General features: G+C 42.6%; 1 protein-coding gene across 8 annotated transcripts in view; it reads left to right on the top strand.

The window, feature by feature from the left end:
• JAKMIP1 (janus kinase and microtubule interacting protein 1) overlaps positions 1-24,379 on the top strand; it is a 211,713-nt gene that overhangs the window by 168,329 nt on the left and 19,005 nt on the right. For all 8 annotated transcript variants that reach the window (XR_011317025.1, XR_011317024.1, XM_069744820.1 and 5 more), the window contains exons 17-19: positions 3,597-3,665; positions 5,500-5,577; positions 12,451-12,654. Coding sequence is in view for 6 of the 8 variants with exons in the window: in XM_069744820.1 (XP_069600921.1) it covers positions 3,597-3,665; positions 5,500-5,577; positions 12,451-12,654 (351 nt within the window). In the remaining 2 variants the exon portion in view is untranslated. The remainder of the gene's footprint in view (positions 1-3,596; positions 3,666-5,499; positions 5,578-12,450; positions 12,655-24,379) is intronic.

Consider the following 24,379-nt stretch of genomic DNA (forward strand, 5'->3'; position numbering starts at 1 on the left):
GTTCCCGTATCTAGTCCCTTCCATGTGAAGATGTACAAGTCTTGTCATTCATAATCCCACTCCGAGGCTTGTTCTCAAAACATAATGGAGCTTCTATCAATCTGCTGCAACCACTAATTAGAAATTAGTATTGACAGAGCTGGTGGGACAATTTCTGGAGCTTCTTCTCCCCCAGTGTTTTGTCTCCTGGTTGCATATAATTGGACTAAGTAGCTTCTCTTGCGAATGTTAAGATATTGGTGATGATATTAAATGTAACATAAATCAGGATTTAGCCAAGAGAATTAAACTTCTTAAAGTGGGATTTCCCAATACAATGTTCCCTGTCCATATAGCCTATGGTTGTCCACAATATCATTCACGAAGGTGACTTTAAAATGGTAGTAAAGATTCATGAGAAGAAGCAATTAGTGAAGAAGGCAAGTGGAAATGGCAAGAGAAACACAAGAAAAATCTAACCCAAGGAGCCCCATAATTTAACAGGAGCAGATCCAATATTACAATGACGGGGTCAGTAACGGTAATATTGTGGGCGGGAATAGATCTGAAGAGACTACTTTTAGGACATGTGCACACAAAGTCTTTTTCAAGCAAATTCCATCTGGAATCCATCTGAAAAAAAGCACTAAAGAAAAGCACAAAAGAAATAACATCTACACAGCAATGTCAAAACGAGTTCTTTTTATCATATTTATTAATGACCTTGTAGGGGGCATTCAGAGTAGAATTTTAATATTTGCAGATGACACTAAACTCTGCAGGGTAATCAATACAGAGGAGGACAATTTTATATTACAGGATGATTTATGTAAACTAGAAGCTTGGGCTGATAAATGGCAAATGAGCTTTAATGGGGATACATGTAAGATCATGCACTTGGGTAGAAGTAATAAGATGTATAACTATGTGCTTAATTCTAAAACTCTGGGCAAAACCGTCAATGAAAAAGACCTGGGTGTATGGGTGGATGACAAACTCATATTCAGTGGCCAGTGTCAGGCAGCTGCTGCAAAGGCAAATAAAATAATGGGATGCATTAAAAGAGGCATAGATGCTCATGAAGAGAACATCATTTTACCTCTATACAAGTCACTAGTTCGACCACACTTAGAATACTGTGCACAGTTCTGGTCTCCGGTGTATAAGAAAGACATAGCTGAACTGGAGCGGGTGCAGAGAAGAGCAACCAAGATTATTAGAGGACTGGGGGGTCTGCAATACCAAGATAGGTTATTACACTTGGGGCTATTTAGTTTGGAAAAACAAAGACTAAGGGGTGATCTTATTTTAATGTATAAATATATGAGGGGACAGTACAAAGACCTTTCTGATGATCTTTTTAATCATAGACCTGAAACAGGGACAAGGGGGCATCCTCTACGTCTGGAGGAAAAAAGGTTTAAGCATAATAACGCGGATTCTTTACTGTAAGAGCAGTGAGACTATGGAACTCTCTGCCATATGATGTTGTAATGAGTGATTCATTACTTAAATTTAAGAGGGGATTGGATACATTTCTGGAAAAGTATAATGTTACAGGGTATATACACTAGATTCCTTAATAGGGCGTTGATCCAAGGAACTAGTCTGATTTCCGTATGTGGAGTTGGGAAGGAATTTTTTTCCACAATGTGGAGCTTACTATTTGCCACATGGTTTTTTTTTTGCCTTCCTCTGGATCAACATGTTAGGGCATGTTAGGTTAGGCTATGGGTTGCACTAGATGGACTTATAGTCTTCCTTCAACCTTAATAACTATGTAACTATATGTTTAGACTTTTTGAACATCTTCCAAAGTCAGCAAGTGGTTAAAAGAAGTGACCTGACCACTGTTGTGGTGGCATTATTCGAGCCATTCGCTAATATTACATACAATTTGAATAATAAAAAACCCACTGGCGTCAAAGACGTCAGAAAATATGTACAAAAAAGACACTTAAGGGAAAAGACCGCCAACATTTTCCTTCTGTTTCAAAATCTCAACGGGTACGTTGATGTCTAAAAGATATTGTGTGCACATACCTTTGACTCAAAAGGTTTCTTCAAGGACAGAGAAGGCATTGTGCTTAGCACACAACTTAGGTGTTGCAGTGTTCCTCTGAAATGCCCCAGATGCCTTTAGCAAATGTGTTCTCAGGGTGTCATTCACATGATAAAGGCCAAAAGAGCGACATTTCTGCCTCCTTATGGTTGGTAGTTATGTCAATATTCCATTTTTTCCTTCAGATTAGTCCTGTCACAATGAGAAGAGCTAGGGAGTAACTGGGGCGAAACGGGATTTGACCATCTCTCCTGTCGATTTCATCAAATGTGACTGTGTTTTCTGCATCACAGAGGTGCACGCCACTTAGAAGTAATGCCGAATTAATGTACTCTGTCAAGAGTGAGGTAGGGTGAGATTGGGCTGCGCCAGTTTTGATGTATCAGCCTAATTGTCTCAGTAAACAATCTGTATTTATCAAACTCATTATACCGATTCATTAACACCGGCGATTTTCTCACACTCCTCTTATTGAACCTGCAGTATCTGATGAGTGGCATGCGCCTCCGAGCGTGAAATACTGGAGTAGGATTTCTGAATTAGGAAACGCCAATTCATTACGATAATGCCACATCCCTGCTCCAGGTCCTCTCATTTTGACATAGCGTGAGAAACTAGCATTAAAACACCGGAAAATGCAAAATTTAGCGCAACTCCGAGTTGCTACAAAATTTTGCTACTTTTCAAAGCTTTTACGTAATTTTTTTTGTGCTAAAAGCTTGGATGAATCGGGCCCCGTATGAATAGACCCTGTAACTGAATCATGTCTACCTAATAAATGACAGCACGGCTATTTTTTAACTTGTTCAATGAGGTGGAAGCAAAATATTTTGCCACGAGTCACATTTCTCCCTGTCAGTGCCCCAATTATAGGTAATGTCATTATATACGTCCAGGTCTTGACCGTCTTGTCTCCTCAAACATTAAGATTGTATACTGACATATTATCCCCAACTCATAATTTATTATTTTTTTAAATCAATTTTATTTTTGTTCTCTTGTGATATTCACTGACCTTTTTTTAGTTGCAAATTCATCAAAATTGTGCACATGGTCATGAGTTTATTTTTTCCCGTCACCGACTATTTTTATGCCTTCTTGAACAAACAGTTTTATGTTTTCAAAATGTCGCTAAAGATGTACCACTATGTCTGATGTGCAGAAGACCACACTGAGGGACTGGAATAGAGTTGAGCCGAATTTTGCAACTTTTTAAAAAAAAGTCACAATTGAATCAGGCAAAAATATCTGGAATTATTATACTCAATGCAAAAAGTGGAAAATCCAAAGTAAAAAACAGGAGAGCGCATATAAAACGGACTTCCAAAAGGACACAAAAGTAATAAAGTCATTAATTGGGAGTAAACAAAAAAAAAGGCGCAAAACAAGTAAGACATAAAAAAAAAACAAAAAAAAAAAAACAAGTGCAAAGCCAATGATGGACCGGGGTAATAACCTATTTTATCGCCACCTGGTAAAAAAAAGATGCAATTCTCAAGGAATCAAAGTCTGGTTTTAGTTATTGGTCGGATGTTATATTTGTCTTTGGTTGCAGTGGTTAAAACAGATTGAGGTGACAGAGGCTGCCCTGACTCAGAAGATGATAGATCTCGAAAATGAGAAGGTAAGATTACGAGTAAGTGGAGATTTCGTAAAATATTTTAAATCACCCAAACTTTTTCCATTCTCCTCCACTCTCAGTCTATGAGGCATCCATTGCTTACATCGTTCAGGTGGAATTTTTGGGGGATTTTTGGTTGGTTTATGTATGTGATTCCAGGTACAGCATTTGGATCATGTTGTTGCATCTTGGAGTCGATGTTGCTTCCTGAGAAGCCATGCAACTCCTTACCTGCCTTTAATAGATAACACTTCACAGGCAGGCTGAATATCGTGATGGTCAACGGCTAGTGCTGTATAACCGACATAGGCACACACACTTAAGGCTGGGATCACACATACGCGAGATACGGCCGAGTCTCGCAGGTGAAAACCCAGCTCTGGCGCCGCACAGCAATACATGGAGCTGCACGCTCCGCTCCGGAGTGCCGGCGCCAGAGCTGGGTTTTCACCTGCGAGACTCGGCCGTATCTCGAGTATATGTGATCCCGGCCAAAAGGATTTTTCCAGTGAACAAAAGTTGATGTTAATCAATAGATCTTGGAATAATAATAATTTCCACAATTTGATGTGTTTAAAAAAAATGTTCCTGTGCTGAGATAATCTTATAAATGTGTCCCTGCTGTGTACCGTGTAACGGCCGTGTCCGACCGTGCAGGAACATGGTCCGATTATACCACATCTCCTAGGCAGGATGAGAGGGGGAGTATACAGACATTACAGCAGGGGATCGCAAATAATTATTTCTTTAAAGTAAATCATTGCTTAATAACAGTCAGTGAAATGTTTTACCTCAGAAAGAGAATCAGCTGTGATCCTGTGCTGTCCTGTCTGTATACTCTTTTGCTTCCTCCCCTTTCCATGAGCCGTGGTACGATCAGATCATGTTCCTGTACGGTTAGACACAGCCATTACACAGAAAGGGCAGTGTTATAAGATTATCGCAGCACAGGAACATTTTATTTAATCACATCAAATTGTGGAAATGATTATTATTTGAATATCGACTGATTAAAAGCAACTTTTGTGCGTTGGAAATCCCCTTTAAGGCTCATTCACATGTCAATTTTTTGCGCACAAGTAATATCCGTGTTTTTCACGGCTAGCACCTCACACCTGTAATAGTGAATGGAGCTGTTCACATGTCCATGATTTTTTGCAGACCGAGCAATTCGCTCAAAATTACAGAAACATGTCCGATATTGATCTGACTGTCTGATCAAAGCCACATTCACGTGTTCAGTATTTGGTGAGTTTTTTACCTCAGTGTTAGTAAGCCAAAACTAGGATTGGGTGAAAAATAGAGAAGTGGTGACGTGATTCTATTATACTTTTCCTCTAATTGTTCCACTCCTGGTTTTGGCTACAAATACTGAGGTAAAATACTGATCAAATACTGAATATGTGAACTTAGCCCAAAAAACGGCAATGCAAGTCTATGGGTCTATGTAAAAAGCATGGATGACATCCACGTGTAGTCTGTTTTTCACTGTGTCATATATAGAGTTGGAGAAACATTTTTTTTTTATTTCACATACTAGAAAAACTGATGGAACTCGAACGAAACTCTGATGAAATTCTGACTGACATCACTGATGAAACTTGGTCAATTTTTCTTGCGTGTGGAAAAAAAACTGACCAGTGAATAAGGCTTTAGATTTGCAAACTCATTCATCAGTCATTCTTTGAAAATGCCCATCTTCTACAGCTTCCATTACAGCTTTTGGCAGATGTTCTGTCAAGTTTGAAGAGCTCTTCATATCTTTTCTTAGAGCTCCTTGAGTTGCTTCACTTTTCTCTTGCCAATCCTTATCACTTTTTGTAATTTTTTTTTTTAGGAATTGTTCAGCAAACAGAAGGGCTACTTAGAAGAAGAACTTGATTACCGGAAGCAAGCACTTGATCAAGCACACATGGTAGGCGTTAAGTATGAACCCCATTACGTGGTCGGGGAATGATTCGTTTTGGACATTTGGGGACTTCGCAAGGAAAAAGTAACAGTGACTGGCGATACACAGGGCTGTCCTACCTTGATCATTGGATGTGGTTTTCTAATTCAGAACACAGTTGGACATTGTAGGGTCAGTGTGATGCCCTATTAACACTATCACTTCCAGATTATTCTAGGAGAACCTTTTTTAAAGAGTAATGAAACTTTCTTATAAATTTTCCATATTTACCCAGCATTTGAATTGCCTGTAGATCGGTAGAGGTTCGGTTCCTGAGACACTCAACAACAGACCACCCCGAAAATGCAGACAGGAGTACTCACAGACCAGAGCTAGGATTGAATAGAAAGCCTAGGCTTCTAGCCTATAGTTTCCATTGAATCTGTGCTCTGGTCTATGTGCGCTCCTGTCTACCAAGCTGTGAACTTCGCGGGGTCTATTGCATGATCGGTAGGGATATCAGGACTCATACCGCTACCATTTGCATGCAATAAAAGTACTTATTAACCCCTTCCCGACCTTTGACGCATACGCTGCGTCATGAAAGTCGGTGCCATTCCGACCCATGACGCAGCATATGCGTCATGGAAAGATCGCGTCCCTGCAGGCTGGGTGAAAGGGTTAACTCCCATTTCACCCGATCTGCAGGGACAGGGGGAGTGGTAGTTTAGCCCAGGGGGGGTGGCTTCACCCCCTCGTGGCTACGATCGCTCTGATTGGCTGTTGAAAGTGAAACTGCCAATCAGAGCGATTTGTAATATTTCACCTAAAAAAAATGGTGAAATATTACAATCCAGCCATGGCCGATGCTGCAATATCATCGGCCATGGCTGGACACACTAATGTGCACCCACCCCACCCCTCCGATCGCCCCCCCCAGCCCCCCGATCTGTGGTCCGCTCTCCTCGGTCCTGTGCTCCGCTCCCCCGTCCTCCTGCCCGCTCCCCCCGTGCTCCAATCACACCCCCCGTGCTCCAAACAAACCCCCCCGCACTCCGATCCCACCTCCCGCACAGCGATCCCTCCCCCCCGCACAGCGATCCCCCCCCCGTGCTCCGATCCACCCGCCCGCACAGCGATCCCCCACTCCGTGCTCCAATCCACCCCCCCCGTGTTCCGATCCACACCCCCCGTGCTCCGACGCCCCCCCCCCCGTGCCCTGATCTCCCCCCCCTTATACTTACCTGGCCTCCCGGAGACCGTCCGTCTTCTTTCCTGGGCGCCGCCATCTTCCAAAATGGCGGGCGCATGTGCAGTGCGCCCGCCGAATCTGCCGGCCGGCAGATTCGTTCCAGAGTGAATTTTGATCACTGAGATAGGTTATATCTCAGTGATCAAAATTAAAAAAAAAAAGTAAATGACCCCCCCCCCTTGTCACCCCCATAGGTAGGGACAATAAAAATAATAATTTATTTTTTTTTTTCCACTAAGGTTGGGGTAAGAAGTAGGGTTAGGGGTAGGGGTAGGGTTAGGGGTAGGGTTAGGAATGTGCACACATATTCTGGTCCTCTGCGGATTTTTCCGCTGCGAATTTGATAAATCCGCAGTGCTAAACCGCTGCGGATTTATGGCGGATTTACCATGTTTTTTCTGCGCATTTCAATGCGGTTTTACAACAGCGATTTTCTATTTGAGCAGTTGTAAAACCGCTGCGGAATCCGCAGAAAGAAGTGACATGCTGCGGAATGTAAACCGCTGTGTTTCCGTGCAGTTTTTCTGCAGCATGTGTACAGCGATTTTTGTTTTCCATAGGTTTGCATTGAACTGTAAACTCATGGGAAACTGCTGCGGATCCGCAGCGTTTTCCGCAGCGTGTGCACATACCTTTAGAATTAGGCTATGTGCACACGGTGCGGATTTGGCTGCGGATCCGCAGCAGTGTTCCATCAGGTTTACAGTACCATGTAAACATATGGAAATCCAAATCCGCTGTGCCCATGGTGCGGAAAATACCGCACGGGAATGCTGCGTTGTATTTTCCGCAGCATGTCAATTCATTGTGCGGATTCCGCAGCGTTTTACACCTGTTCCTCAATAGGAATCCGCAGGTGAAATCCGGACAAAAAACACTGGCAATCCGCGGTAAATCCGCAGGTAAAACGCAGTGCCTTTTACCCGCGGATTTTTCAAAAATGGTGCTGAAAAATCTCATACGAATCCGCAACGTGGGCACATAGCCTTAGGGCTAGGGTTGGGTTGGAATTAGGGTTGTGGTTAGGGTTAGGGGTGTGTTGGGGTTACGGGTGTGTTGGGGTTAGGGTTGTGATTAGGGTTACGGCTACAGTTGGGATAAGGGTTAGGGGTGTGTTGGCGTCAGAATTGAGGGTTTTCCACTGTTTAGGCACATCAGGGGGTCTCCAAACGCAACATGGCGCCACCATTGATTCCAGCCAATCTTGTATTCAAAAAGTCAAATGGTGCTCCCTCACTTCCGAGCCCCGACGTGCACCCAAACAGTGGTTTACCCCCACATATGGGGTACCAGCATACTCAGGACAAACTGCGCAACAATTACTGGGGTCCAACTTCTCCTGTTACCCTTGTGAAAATAAAGAAATGCTTGCTAAAACATCATTTTTGAGGAAAGAAAAATGATTTTTTATTTTCACGGCTCTGCGTTGTAAACGTCTGTGAAGCACTTGGGGGTTCAAAGTGCTCACCACATATCTAGATAAGTTCCTTGGGGGGTCTAGTTTCTAAAATGTGGTCACTTGTGGGGGGTTTCTACTGTTTAGGCACACCAGGGGCTCTGCAAACGCAATGTGGCGCCCGCAGACCATTCCATCAAAGTCTGCATTTCAAAAGTCACTACTTCCCTTCTGAGCCCCGACGTGTGCCCAAACAGTGGTTTACCCCCACACATGGGGTATCAGCGTACTCAGGAGAAACTGGACAACAACTTTTGGGGTCCAATTTCTCCTGTAACCCTTGGGAAAATAAAAAATTCTGGGCTAAATAATTATTTTTGAGGAAAGAAAACGTATTTATTATTTTCACGGCTCTGCATTATAAACTTCTATGAAGCACTTGGGGGTTCAAAGTGCTCACCACACATCTAGATAAGTTCCTTTCGGGGTCTAGTTTCCAAAATGGGGTCACTTGTGGGGGGTTTCTACTGTTTAGCCACATCAGGGGCTCTGCAAACGCAACGTGACGCCCACAGAGCATTCCATCAAAGTCTGCATTTCAAAATGTCACTACTTCACTTCCGAGCCCCGGCATGTGCCCAAACAGTGGTTTACCCCCACATATGGGATATCAGCGTACTCAGGAGAAACTGGACAACAACTTTTGGGATCCAATTTCTCCTGTTACCCTTGGGAAAATAAAAAATTCTGGGCTAAATAATTATTTTTGAGGAAAGAAAACGTATTTATTATTTTCACGGCTCTGCATTATAAACTTCTATGAAGCACTTGGGGGTTCAAAGTGCTCACCACACATCTAGATAAGTTTCTTTCGGGGTCTAGTTTCCAAAATGGGGTCACTTGTGGGGGGTTTCTACTGTTAAGCCACATCAGGGGCTCTGCAAACGCAACGTGACGCCCACAGAGCATTCCATCAAAGTCTGCATTTCAAAATGTCACTACTTCACTTCCGAGCCCCGGCATGTGCCCAAACAGTGGTTTACCCCCACATATGGGGTATCAGCGTACTCAGGAGAAACTGGACAACAACTTTTGGGGTCAAATTTCTCCTGTTACCCTTTGTAAAATAAAAAATTGCAGGCTAAAAGATCATTTTTGAGAAAATAATTTTTTTTTTTATTTTCATGGCTCTGCGTTATAAACTTCTGTGAAGCACTTGGGGGTTCAAAGTCCTCACCACACATCTAGATTAGTTCCTTTGGGGGTCTAGTTTCCAAAATGGGGTCATTTCTGGGGGATCTCCAATGTTTAGGCACACAGGGGCTCTCCAAACGTGACATGGTGTCCGCTATTGATTGGAGCTAATTTTCCATTTAAAAAGCCAAATGGCGTGCCATCCCTTCCGAGCCCTGCCGTGCGCCCAAACAGTGGTTTACCCCCACATATGGGGTATCAGCGTACTCCGGACAAACTGGACAACAATATTTGGGGTCCAATTTCTCCTATTATCCTTGGCAAAATAGGAAATTCCAGGCTAAAAAATCATTTTTGAGGAAAGAAAAATTATTTTTTATTTTTATGGCTCTGCGTTATAAACTTCTGTGAAGCACCTGGGGGTTTAAAGTGCTCAATATGCATCTAGATAAGTTCCTTGGGGGGTCTAGTTTCCAAAATGGGGTCACTTGTGGGGGAGCTCCAATGCATAGGCACACAGGGGCTCTCCAAACGCGACATGGTGTCCGCTAACAATTGGAGCTAATTTTCCATTCAAAAAGTCAAATGGCGCGCCTTCCCTTCCGAGCCCTGCCGTGTGCCCAAACAGTGGTTTACCCCCACATATGAGGTATCGGCGTACTCGGGAGAAATTGCCCAACAAATTTTATGATCCATTTTATCCTACTGCCCATGTGAAAATGAAAAAATTGAGGCGAAAAGAATTTTTTTGTGAAAAAAAAGTACTTTTTCATTTTTACAGATCAATTTGTGAAGCACCTGAGGGTTTAAAGTGCTCACTAGGCATCTAAATAAGTTCCTTGGGGGGGTCTAGTTTCCAAAATGGGGTCACTTGTGGGGGAGCGCCAATGTTTAGGCACACAGGAGCTCTCCAAACGCGACATGGTGTCCGCTAACGATGGAAATAATTTTTCATTCAAAAAGTCAAATGGCGCTCCTTCCCTTCCGAGCCTTACCATGTGCCCAAACAGTGGTTTACCCCCACATATGAGGTATCGGCGTACTCAGGAGAAATTGCCCAACACATTTTAGGATCCATTTTATCCTGTTGCCCATGTGAAAATGAAAAAATTGAGGCTAAAAGAATTTTTTTGTGAAAAAAAAGTACTTTTTCATTTTTATGGATCAATTTGTGAAGCACCTGGGGGTTCAAAGTGCTCACTATCCATCTAGATAAGTTCCTTGGGGCGTCTAGTTTCCAAAATGGGGTCACTTGTGGGGGAGCTCCAATTTTTAGGCACACGGGGGCTCTCCAAACGTGACATGGTGTCCGCTAAAGAGTGCAGCCAATTTTTGATTCAAAGAGTCAAATGGCGCTCCTTCCCTTCCAAGCCCTGCCGTGCGCCCAAACAGTGGTTTACCCCCACATATGAGGTATCAGCGTACTCAGGACAAATTGGACAACAACTTTCGTGGTTCAGTTTCTCCTTTTACCATTGGGAAAATAAAAAAATTGTTGCTAAAAGATAATTTTTGCGACTAAAAAGTTAAATGTTCATTTTTTCCTTCCATGTTGCTTCTGCTGCTGTGAAGCACCTGAAGGGTTAATAAACTTCTTGAATGTGGTTTTGAGTACCTTGAGGGGTGCAGTTTTTAGAATGGTGTCACTTTTGGGTATTTTCAGCCATATAGACCCCTCAAACTGACTTCAAATGTGAGGTGGTCCCTAAAAAAAATGGTTTTGTAAGTTTCGTTGTAAAAATGACAAATCGCTGGTCAAATTTTAACCCTTATAACTTCCTAACAAAAAAAAATTTTGTTTCCAAAATTGTGCTGATATAAAGTAAACATGTGGGAAATGTTATTTATTAACTATTTTGTGTCACATATCTCTCTGGTTTAACAGAATAAAAATTCAAAATGTGAAAATTGCGAAATTTTCGCCAAATTTCCGTTTTTATCACAAATAAACGCAGAATTTATTGACCTAAATTTACCACTAACATGAAGCCCAATATGTCACGAAAAAACAATCTCAGAACCGCTAGGATCCGTTGAAGCGTTACTGAGTTATTACCTCATAAAGGGACACTGGTCAGAATTGCAAAAAACGGCAAGGTCTTTAAGGTCAAAATAGGCTGGGTCATGAAGGGGTTAAATAAGAAAAATCAGTTAGAAAGTTACTCTATAAAAATCTATCAGCAAGACTTTACTTCCCAAAGTATTTATATGCACATGTAGCTCTTTCAAAGTCGAGTCCAACAATACCATTATATGGCCAATGCATTCCTCCACAAGGCCGGGGTCACACTTGTGAGTGTGATGTGAGAAAAACGCGCATCAATACCTGGCACTGCCGCCAGTACTCTGGATCGGAGCGTTCAGCTGCATAGAAATACATGCAGCCGCACACTCCGGTCCCGAGTGCCGGGTATTGATGCGAGAGACTGGCACAAGTTTCTCACATCACACTAGAAAGTGTGACCCAGGCCTGAGTGAGAAAGCAGCCTTTGTCTTGATATGTAATTGAAGATGAGGAGCCTTTTTGTAGATCTAAAGCCTCTGTCACTCCAGCTCTATTTCTCACCCAGCGCCCCTTCTTCCTGCATTACTGATGGCTCCTTTGCCTGGAGTCACACAGCACAGAGCCTTTCAGTCAAGAAGTGGAGGGCGACGCTGGGCATGGAATAGAGCCGGAGTGACAGAGGCTTCAGATCTACAAATAGCTATTCAGCCTCATTTGCATATCAATTTAAATGCTGTTTTTTTTTTTAGTTTTGGAGGAACGGACTGGCTATTTAAAAGTATTCCTGAACTTGTCTTTGAAAGAGCTACATGCACATATAAATAGTTTATAGGATGAAATCTTGCGGACAGGGTAGTTACACTTTAAGGTAGTATCCGAAATGAACTTTGCACTCTAGTTCTGATGTTAAAATATAGATGTGTATGTTTTTATATCCATGGTCTATATATAATACATGAGATAGTTCTACACTGCTGTATTCTTACTCGCCTCTCTCTATATTTTGCATCCCTTGAACATGTAACTTCTGGTGATCGTTGTGACTTGCGCTAGAAAATCCAGGAGCTGGAGGCCACGCTCTATAATGCTCTACAGCATGAGCCTGGAAGGAGAGTCAGCGAATGTCTGAACGAGGCCCAGAGGGAAGACTTGAGGGCAGCAGTGGAAAAGCTTCGAAGACAGATCCTACGGCAAAGCCGAGAGTTTGACACTCAGATCCTACATGAACGGATGGAGCTCTTACATCAGGCACAACAGGTACAAGACGTCATAGATAGCGATGAGGAATGAACTATGTCATTTACGGCACTAAGTTCACTATTTTGCCAAGGTTCAGTTTTGGAAAGATCCCAACACTAAGAGGGTCTACCTGCTGGTCGATGTATGTCAATATGCCATGAAAAAAGATACGGAATGGTGGACTGTGCTATTCCATCCGCAGAGTCTGAAGGATCCAAAAGTGATAACCACCCTAGATAGCACTTTTAAGACTTGCGTCTTCCAAGGCAGCACCTACTTTAGAGTATCTTGGTTATTTTTGGGAATCAACGAAAAAATGGCTAATTTTTTTTCTCATATTAATCAATAAGGCAGTTATAGTCTCTTTACGCGTCTTGTCAACCACCACCCTGTTGAATGTATGAGCATTTTTTACAACCAATATTCAGCTTTATAAAATGTATTTATTTTTTCACATTGGAAATAACTTAGGGTTACAATGAGACCCCCTAATATTACTCCTCCTAGATCACTTTTTGTTCTATAAAATGAACCCAGTTGTTACACCCGTATCTGCCATTCATGTCGTCTTACCTCTCCACTTCCCAGCCTGTATGGTACTTTTTTTATATAGTTGTTAGTTTTGTTAAAGTTTTTTAAAGTTAGGACTTAACTATTTGAACATTTACAAATGAAATATATTTCAAGGATATAAAATATTTAACTTCTTAGATTATTTCAAAATCATCTAAAAAAAATAGGAAAAAAAACAACAACTTTTTATTACAAAAAATCCTTATCAAAATAATGTAATAAATAATAGCAATAATAAATAAATAAGTAAATAATGATTAGAAGAAAAAAAAAGTATATAGAGATTAGACCAACTTGTAATATATATATATACAGTATATATATATATATATATATATATATATATATATATATATATATATCTACACACACACATATATATATGTGTGTATATATGTATATATATATATATATATGTATTTACATTATGGCCACAATCAGAAAAACTGTAATTCATGGGTTAAATAAATGAGAGATAAAAATCAATAAGGGTTCTGGTGGGCATTCACTGAGCTTCAGGGCATTCATCGTAATTCTATATTACCGTAAGTCTTTTTCTGCATTCGTGGACAAGGTACAGGGTCAAACATACCATCGGCCCATATATTGTTCTTGCCCAGGAGTCCTCTGTTGTGTGCATCTGCCCTTGACTAAGAGTATACCTATGCATCCATATAGATGTTACATACAGCAGAGATCAGAGGAGGACATATTAATTGGGCAGCCCAAGAGGTAAGGGGACCCACTCCAACTTCGAAAGCAGCAAGGAACTTCTATCATAGCAGAACTGTTGAGCTGCAAAGGGTCCATATACTGTTTTTGCAGAGGGGGCTTTTACTGTTTATGTCCGCCAGTGGCATAGATATTAGATATATTACAATTGTACCCAGATATTTATGTAAAATTCCTTTTGTTGGGGAGAAAATCAAGGTAATATCATGCCCTTACCATGCTCCTGATTTATAGCTTCCTCTCGTCTCATCATCCGGTAAGGTAATGGCAGTTTACCTGGCAGGCTGTATATATACTTGGCCTCCCGTAAGGTAATGCAGACATGGTAATCAGCTTTGCGAGTCTGCCCTCGTCCTGCACCCTCTAAGTGTTTTAAACTTTGCCCATTGAAGGAAAATCCCATCAGTGAGCTCATAAATGAATTAGGCCATTTTTGTGCTGGGAATGTTCTCTATACATACACCGAATCAATGTCAGACTGAAGAACATTGGGCCCACCAGACACCAGAGGACTTGATTCTGAGGGCCAACCTTTCATGTTTACAAAACCAATGCGTTATCATTAAAGCGTTCAGCTATAATGTTTGCACCATAAACTCTCCTGAAGGAGAAGATAGGGCCCACCGGTGAATTCTCCGGTTCTCCGGTGGGCCAGTCCAATCCTCTGTCTGATATGTATCTGTAACAAATCCTAAAAAATACATTTTGCTAGACATCTCATTGAAAGAACTATAGAGCCGATTAATCAAGACTGGTATTTTCCACGGCAATTATAATCGTGAGCAAGATTCATAAATTTAGTGAATCTTTCAGCTGCCGCGCACCAGAGCCTTTGACTAAATGACACCTCTGCTATAATTAATGCCCTTTATGTGAGGTAAATGATGATGAGTTTGTCGGACAGGCCACGTACCGTCTCGCTAAGAGCCACCTGCTTTTCAGAAAGTTGATGAAAGTGGCATAAAAAGGCCAAAGTTGCAAAATCCTACCTTTAGTGCAACAGTTTTCAAAAATTTGCTTCAGTTTTTTTCTGCCAAAAAGAAGCTGCGGTTTACAGTACCAGCAAAAGCTATGAGATTTCCTAAATCTCATCCACGTGTTTTTTTTTTTTTTCCTGACAGAATTTGAGAACTGCAGCATGTCCATTCTTTCAGTGTTTTTCACCCATGGAAAGCAATGAGAAAGGGCAAAAAAAAAGCTTAAAAAAATCAGCGTTTGTACTACCAAGAAAACAGGTTTTGGTGCAGAGAAAAAAAAAAAACCTTTGCAAAAATGCTGTGTGTGAACATAGCCTTATACTAGTGTTCCGGTATAATGAATCATCTGGCCTAAAGTCTCCCAGGAAAGCTGGCTGGCAAGCAACATGGCAGCCATTGCACTTGGCCCAACACTCCATATCCCTGAATGTAGGGCCTCATTCAAAAGGTTTTTCTTTGTATCATTTTTTTAGTCAGCATGCGGGATATAATGTTCATCTAATTTTGGTCCATTTTTTTTATCTTCAGTGTGACATCTGTTTTTCTCATATGCAAAGAATAGTTTTTTTTCAAGCTTCTCCTACCCGTTAAAACCGTATAAAACAGACCACACACGGATAACACACTGACGGCACACATACGTCCATTTTTTTCATGGACATGTTGACTTAAATGGCTGAGTTTTATTTGTGACTCGGATCAAAAGAATGGATATGGCTCAGTTTTTTTTTTTAGGGATTGCCTATTTGTTAGCCAATACCTCCAGGTGTTGTGGCTGCCGACTACTCGCGAAACATTCAGCCGCGGGGACTCTAACATATTTTTCAAGCACGACAGAGACACTCGGTTAGCACCCGAGCATGATCAGATAACACCTTATCCCAGCACGGTTGCTCGTCACTGGTTGTTACTCAATTCTAGCAATAACTAAACCCTGATTTGCCTTTATTTCATGATGCTAATGACAAGCTGTGAGTTTGAGACTGAGGACACAGGAGGCCGCCTTATTACGCCGTCTGCGGACGCTCGCCATTATTATAGGATTATGGATTATGACTTACTGTAAGTAGCAGTTCACAAATAGCATTACCCTCCAGCTAATGCCTTATATCCAGGAAGAGACGCTGAGTCATAGCGGAGAGCAGCGGGCACTGATCTCCCGGTGGATATATTTGTATCGCGGATTCTCAATAGGTTGTCATTGAAATACTTAGCATGTTTGCTTTTTTTTTTACTATATATATAGACTAGCTGAAGATCTCGGCGTTGCCTGGCCATAGTAAATATCTGTGGTTAGTTATAGCACCTCACTTCTCTTATTTTCCCATCACGCCTCTCATTTTCCCAATCACATCTTTCATTTTCCCCCTCACACCTCTCATTTTCTCCCTTACACCTCTCATTCCCCCCTAACACTTGTCATTTCGACCTCACATCTGTCATTTTCTGATCACTCCACTATTTTTCCTCACTCCTCTCATTTTGCACTCACACCTTTTCATTTTCACCTCACACATCTCATTTTCACCTCAGTTTATACATGTTTGTCATCTCCCTTATATATAGTATACACCTGTATGTCATCTCCTGTATATAGTATATACCTGTATGTCATCTCCCTTGTCTATAGTATATACCTGCTGTGTCATCTCCCCTGTATTGTTGTGAATTCTGTGGCTGAGTTCACTTCTGTGGTCACAAGTGGTATTGCAGTCTCTGGGCTTCCTCCCTCAGGTGTTTTGGTGAGCTCGTTGGCTGCCTTGCTATTTAGCTCCACCTGAGTCTGTCTTCCTTGCTCCTTGTCAATGTTCCAGTGTTGGATCTGAGCTACTGCATCTTTCCTTGGGCCTGCTGCTCTGCTAGATAAGTGCTTCTAGTTGTTTTCTGTTTTTTCTGTCCAGCTTGTTATTATCTTTTGCTGGAAGCTCTGAGAAGCAAAGGGGTGCACCGCCGTGCTGTTAGTTCGGCACGGTGGGTCTTTTTGCCCCTTTGCGTGGTTTTCGTTTTAGGGTTTTTTGTAGACTGCATAGTTCTCTTTGCTATCCTCGCTCTGTCTAGAATATCGGGCCTCACTTTGCTGAATCTATTTCATTCCTACGTTTGTCTTTTCATCTTGCTAACAGTCATTATATGTGGGGGCGGCCTATTCCTTTGGGGGATTTCTCTGAGGTAAGTCAGGCTTGTATTTCTATCTTCAGGCTAGTCAGCTCCTCAGGCAGTGCCGAGTTGCATAGGTAGTTGTTAGGCGCAATCCACTGCTGCTTCCAGTTGTGTGAGGATAGATCAGGTACTGCAGTCTACTGAGATTCCACGTCTCAGAGCTCGTCCTATTGTTTTGGGTTATTGCCAGATCTCTGTATGTGCGCTGATTACTGCACGCTGTGTTGCCTGATTGCCAGCCATAACAGTACAAGGAGCCTTTCAATGATTTCCAATAGAGGGAAAAAAGAAATCCTGACATCATTTTTTTTTCTTAGCTCTGTCTTCAGTCTTTTTTTTCCCCTAGACATTAGAGTGCTTCAGGACACAGCTGTGGACATGGATATTCAGGCTCTGTGCTCCTCAATGGATAATCTCGTTGTAAATGTACAAAAGATTCAAGATACTATTGATCAGAAATCGATGCTAGAACCAAGAATTCCGATTCCTGATTTGTTTTTTGGTGACAGAACTAAGTTCCTGAGCTTCAGAAATAATTGTAAGCTATTTTTGGCCTTGAAACCTCATTCTTCTGGTAATCCTATTCAACAGGTTTTGATTATTATTTCTTTTTTGCGCGGCGACCCACAGGACTGGGCGTTTTCTCTTGCACCAGGAGATTCTGCATTGAGTAATGTTGATGCATTTTTCCAGGCGCTGGGATTGCTTTACGATGAGCCTAATTCAGTGGATCAAGCTGAGAAAAATCTGCTGGCTTTATGCCAGGGTCAGGATGATGTAGAAGTATATTGTCAGAAATTTAGAAAATGGTCAGTACTCACTCTGTGGAATGAATCTGCACTAGTGGCTTTGTTCAGAAAGGGTCTCTCTGAAGCTCTTAAGGATGTAATGGTGGGATTTCCTATGCCGGCTGGTTTGAATGAGTCTATGTCCTTGGCCATTCAGATCGGTCGTCGCTTGCGCGAGCGTAAATCTGTGCACCATCTGGCGGTATTGTCTGAGAGTAAGCCTGAGCCTATGCAGTGCGACAGGACTATGACTAAAGTAGAACGGCACGAACACAGACGTCTGAACAGACTGTGTTTCTATTGTGGTGATTCTACTCATGCTATTTCTAATTGTCCTAAACGCACTAGGCGGTTCGATAGCTCTGCCGTTATTGGTACTGTACAGTCCAAATTCCTTTTGTCCATTACCTTAATGTGCTCTTTGTCATCATATTCTGTCATGGCGTTTGTGGATTCAGGCGCTGCCCTGAATCTGATGGATTTGGATTATGCTAAACGTTGTGGATTTTTCTTGGAGCCTTTGCGGTGTCCTATTCCGTTGAGAGGAATTGATGCTACACCTCTGGCCAAGAATAAGCCTCAGTACTGGGCCCAGCTGACCATGTGCATGGCTCCTGCACATCAGGAAGTTATTCGCTTTTTGGTACTGCATAATTTGCATGATGTGGTCGTGTTGGGGTTGCCATGGCTACAAACCCATAATCCAGTATTGGATTGGAACTCTATGTCGGTAACCAGCTGGGGTTGTCAGGGAGTACATGGTGATGTTCCATTTTTGTCTATTTCGTCATCCATTCCTTCTGACATCCCAGAGTTCTTGTCGGACTTTCAGGATGTATTTGAAGAGTCCAAGTCTGATGCCCTTCCTCCGCATAGGAATTGTGATTGTGCTATCGATTTGATTCCTGGTAGTAAATTCCCTAAGGGTCGTTTATTTAATTTGTCCGTACCTGAACACACCGCTATGCGCAGTTATGTGAAGGAGTCCCTGGAGAAGGGACATATTCGCCCATCGTCGTCACCATTGGGAGCAGGGTTCTTTTTTGTAGCCAAGAAGGATGGTTCGCTAAGACCGTGCATTGATTACCGCCTTCTTAATAAGATCACTGTTAAGTTTCAGTATCCCTTGCCATTGATTTCTGACTTGTTTGCTCGGATTAAGGGGGCTAGTTGGTTTACTAAGATTGATCTTCGTGGTGCGTATAATCTGGTGAGAATCAGGCAGGGAGATGAATGGAAAACGGCATTTAATACGCCCGAGGGTCATTTTGAGTATCTGGTGATGCCGTTCGGACTTGCCAATGCTCCATCTGTTTTTCAGTCTTTTATGCATGACATTTTCCGTGAGTATCTGGATAAATTCTTGATTGTTTACTTGGATGACATTTTGATCTTCTCAGATGATTGGGAGTCTCATGTGAAGCAAGTCAGAATGGTTTTCCAGGTACTGCGTGCTAATTCCTTGTTCGTGAAGGGATCAAAGTGTCTCTTCAGTGTGCAGAAAGTTTCATTTTTGGGGTTCATCTTTTCCCCTTCTACTATCGAGATGGATCCGGTTAAGGTTCAGGCCATCCAGGATTGGACTCAGCCGACATCTCTAAAAAGTTTGCAGAAATTCCTGGGCTTTGCTAATTTTTATCGTCGCTTCATCTGTAATTTTTCTAGCATTGCCAGACCATTGACCGATTTGACCAAGAAGGGTGCTGATTTGGTTAATTGGTCTTCTGCTGCCGTGGAAGCTTTTCAGGAGTTGAAGCGTCGTTTTTGCTGTGCCCCTGTGTTGTGTCAACCTGATGTTTCTCTTCCGTTCCAGGTCGAGGTTGATGCTTCTGAGATTGGTGCAGGGGCGGTTTTGTCACAGAGAGGTTCTGGTTGCTCAGTGTTCAAACCATGTGCTTTCTTTTCCAGGAAATTTTCTGCTGCTGAGCGTAATTATGATGTGGGCAACCGAGAGTTGCTGGCCATGAAGTGGGCATTCGAGGAGTGGCGTCATTGGCTTGAGGGTGCTAAGCATCGCGTGGTGGTTTTGACTGATCATAAGAACCTTACTTATCTTGAGTCTGCCAAGCGCTTGAATCCTAGACAGGCCCGTTGGTCGTTATTTTTTGCTCGTTTTGATTTTGTGATTTCATACCTTCCGGGCTCTAAAAATGTGAAGGTGGATGCTCTGTCTAGGAGTTTTGTGCCCGACTCTCCGGGGTTATCTGAGCCGGCGAGTATCCTCAAGGAAGGAGTCATTGTGTCTGCCATCTCCCCTGATTTGCGGAGAGTGTTGCAGAAATTTCAGGCTAATAAACCTGATCGTTGTCCGGCCGAGAAACTGTTCGTCCCTGATAGGTGGACTAGTAAAGTTATCTCTGAACTTCATTGTTCGGTGCTGGCCGGTCATCCAGGAATCTTTGGTACCAGGGAGTTGGTTGCTAGATCCTTCTGGTGGCCATCTCTGTCACGGGATGTGCGTGCTTTTGTGCAGTCCTGTGGAATTTGTGCTAGGGCTAAGCCCTGCTGTTCACGTGCCAGTGGGTTGCTTTTGCCCTTGCCGGTCCCGAAGAGGCCTTGGACACATATTTCGATGGATTTCATTTCTGACCTTCCCGTTTCTCAAAAAATGTCTGTCATTTGGGTGGTCTGTGATCGCTTTTCTAAAATGGTCCATCTGGTGCCCTTGGTTAAATTGCCTTCCTCCTCTGATTTGGTGCCTTTGTTCTTCCAGCATGTGGTTCGTTTACATGGCATTCCTGAGAATATTGTTTCTGACAGAGGTTCCCAGTTTGTCTCGAGGTTCTGGCGAGCCTTTTGTGGTAGGATGGGCATTGACCTATCTTTTTCCTCGGCCTTCCATCCTCAGACTAATGGCCAGACCGAACGAACCAATCAGACCTTGGAAACATATCTGAGATGTTTTGTTTCCGCTGACCAGGATGATTGGGTGTCATTTTTGCCATTGGCTGAGTTCGCCCTTAATAATCGGGCCAGCTCGGCTACCTTGGTCTCTCCATTTTTCTGCAATTCTGGGTTCCATCCTCGTTTCTCTTCAGGACAGGTTGAGTCTTCGGACTGTCCTGGTGTGGATTATGTGGTGGACAGGTTGCAGCAGATCTGGACTCAGGTAGTGGACAATTTGACCTTGTCCCAGGAGAAGGCTCAGCTTTTCGCTAATCGCAGACGCCGTGTGGGACCCCGACTTCGTGTTGGGGATCTGGTTTGGTTATCTTCTCGTCATATACCTATGAAGGTTTCCTCTCCTAAATTTAAACCTCGTTTTATTGGTCCGTATAGGATTTCTGAGATTCTCAATCCGGTGTCTTTTCGTCTGACCCTCCCAGACTCCTTTTCCATACATAATGTATTCCATAGGTCGTTGTTGAGGAGATACGTGGCACCTATGGTTCCATCAGTGGAGCCTCCTGCCCCTGTTTTGGTGGAGGGGGAATTGGAGTATATTGTGGAGAAGATTTTGGATTCTCGTGTCTCTAGACGGAAACTCCAGTATCTGGTCAAATGGAAGGGTTATGCTCAGGAAGATAATTCCTGGGTTTTTGCCTCTGATGTCCATGCCCCAGATCTTGTTCGTGCCTTTCATGTGGCTCATCCTGGTCGGCCTGGGGGTTCTGGTGAGGGTTCGGTGACCCCTCCTCAAGGGGGGGGTACTGTTGTGAATTCTGTGGCTGAGTTCACTTCTGTGGTCACAAGTGGTATTGCAGTCTCTGGGCTTCCTCCCTCAGGTGTTTTGGTGAGCTCGTTGGCTGCCTTGCTATTTAGCTCCACCTGAGTCTGTCTTCCTTGCTCCTTGTCAATGTTCCAGTGTTGGATCTGAGCTACTGCATCTTTCCTTGGGCCTGCTGCTCTGCTAGATAAGTGCTTCTAGTTGTTTTCTGTTTTTTCTGTCCAGCTTGTTATTATCTTTTGCTGGAAGCTCTGAGAAGCAAAGGGGTGCACCGCCGTGCTGTTAGTTCGGCACGGTGGGTCTTTTTGCCCCTTTGCGTGGTTTTCGTTTTAGGGTTTTTTGTAGACTGCATAGTTCTCTTTGCTATCCTCGCTCTGTCTAGAATATCGGGCCTCACTTTGCTGAATCTATTTCATTCCTACGTTTGTCTTTTCATCTTGCTAACAGTCATTATATGTGGGGGCTGCCTATTCCTTTGGGGGATTTCTCTGAGGTAAGTCAGGCTTGTATTTCTATCTTCAGGCTAGTCAGCTCCTCAGGCAGTGCCGAGTTGCATAGGTAGTTGTTAGGCGCAATCCACTGCTGCTTCCAGTTGTGTGAGGATAGATCAGGTACTGCAGTCTACTGAGATTCCACGTCTCAGAGCTCGTCCTATTGTTTTGGGTTATTGCCAGATCTCTGTATGTGCGCTGATTACTGCACGCTGTGTTGCCTGATTGCCAGCCATAACATGTATATAGTATATACCTGTATGTTATCTCCTCCTATATATAGTATATACCTGTATGTCATCTCCTATATATAGTATATACCTGTATGTTATCTCCTTCTGTATATAGTATATACGTGTGTCATCTCCCCTGTATATAGTATATATCTGTGTGTCATCTCATGTATATAGTATATACTTGTATGTCATCTTCTATATATAGCATATACCTGTATGTCATCTCCTGTATATAGTATATACCTGTAGGTCATCTGCTCCTGTATATAGTATATACCTGTGTGTCATCTCCTCCTGTATATAGTATATACCTGTATATCATCTCCTCCTCTATATAGTATATACCTGTGTGTCATCTCTCCTGTATATAGTATATATCTGTGTGTCATCTCCCCTGCATATAGTATATACCTGTGTCATCTCTCCTGCATATAGTATATACCTGTATGTCATCTCCTCCTCTATATAGTACATACCTGTGTCATCTCCCCTGTATATAGTATATACCTGTATGTCATCTCCTCCTGTATATAGTATATACCTGTGTGTCCTCTCCTCCTGTATTAGACCTCGTTCACACGTTATTTGGTCAATATTTTTACCTCAGTATTTGTAAGCTAAATTGGCAGCCTGATAAATCCCCAGCCAACAGGAAGCCCTCCCCCCTGGCAGTATATATTAGCTCACACATACACATAAAAGACAGGTCATGTGACTGACAGCTGCCGTATTTCCCATATGGTACATTTGTTGCTCTTGTAGTTTGTCTGCTTATTAATCAGATTTTTATTTTTGAAGGATAATACCAGACTTGTGTGTGTTTTAGGGCGAGTTTCGTTTGTCAAGTTGTGTGTGTTAAGTTGCGCGTGGCGACATGCATGTAGCGACTTTTGTGAGATGAGTTTTGTGTGGCGACATGCGTGTAGCAACTTTTTGTGTGTCAAGTTGCATGTGACAGGTTAGTGTAGCAAGTTGTGTGCAGCAAGTTTTACGCATGGCGAGTTTTGCGCACGGTGAGTTTTATGTGTGGTGCGTTTTGAGTATGTGCAAGTTTTGTGTGAGGCAACTTTTGCATGTGTTGCAACTTTTGTGCATGTGGCAATTTTTCCGCGTGTGCGAGTTTTCCATGAGGTGAGTTTTGCACTTGTGGCGAGTTTTGCGTGAGCCTAGTTTTTGCATGTGGCGAGTTTTGGCGTAGTGAGTTTTGAGCGGCGACTTTTGTGTTTCGACTTTTATGTGGCGAGGTTGGTGTATGTATGGTGAAATGTGTGCTGAGGGTAATATGTGTTCAAGCACGTAGTAGTGTGTGGCGCATTTTGTGTGTGTGTTCATATCCCCGTGTGTGGTGAGTATCCCATGTCGGGGCCCCACCTTTGCAACTGTACGGTATATACTCTTTGGCGCCATCGCTCTCATTCTTTAAGTCCCCCTTGTTCACATCTGACAGCTGTCAATTTGCCTCCAACACTTTTCCTTTCACTTTTCCCCATTATGTAGATAGGGGCAAAATTTTTTGGTGAATTGGAAAGTGCGGGGTTAAAATTTCGCCTCACAACATAGCCTATGACGCTCTTGGGGTCCAGACGTGTGACTGTGCAAAATTTTGTGGCTGTAGCTGCGACGGTGCAGATGCCAATCCCGGACATACATACATACATACATACACACATACAAACACACATTCAGCTTTACAATGCCTACAAGTAGTATTCAACCCCCTGCAGATTTAGCAGGTTTAATAAGATGCAAATAAGTTAGAGCCTTCAAACTTCAAACAAGAGCAGGATTTATTAACAGATGCATAAATCTTACAAACCAAAAAGTTTTGTTGCTCAGTTAAATTTTTATAAATTTTAAACATAAAAGTGTGGGTCAATTATTATTCAACTCCTAGGTTTAATATTTTGTGGAATAACATTTGTTTGCAATTACAGCTAATAATCGTCTTTTATAAGACCTGATCAGGCTGGCACAGGTCTCTGGAGTTATCTTGGCCCACTCCTCCATGCAGATCTTCTCCAAGTTATCTAGGTTCTTTGGGTGTCTCATGTGGACTTTAATCTTGAGCTCCTTCCACAAGTTTTCAATTGGGTTAAGGTCAGGAGACTGACTAGGCCAC

Source organism: Ranitomeya imitator, chromosome 1, assembly GCF_032444005.1.
Source record: "Ranitomeya imitator isolate aRanImi1 chromosome 1, aRanImi1.pri, whole genome shotgun sequence".
NCBI lineage: Eukaryota > Metazoa > Chordata > Amphibia > Anura > Dendrobatidae > Ranitomeya > Ranitomeya imitator.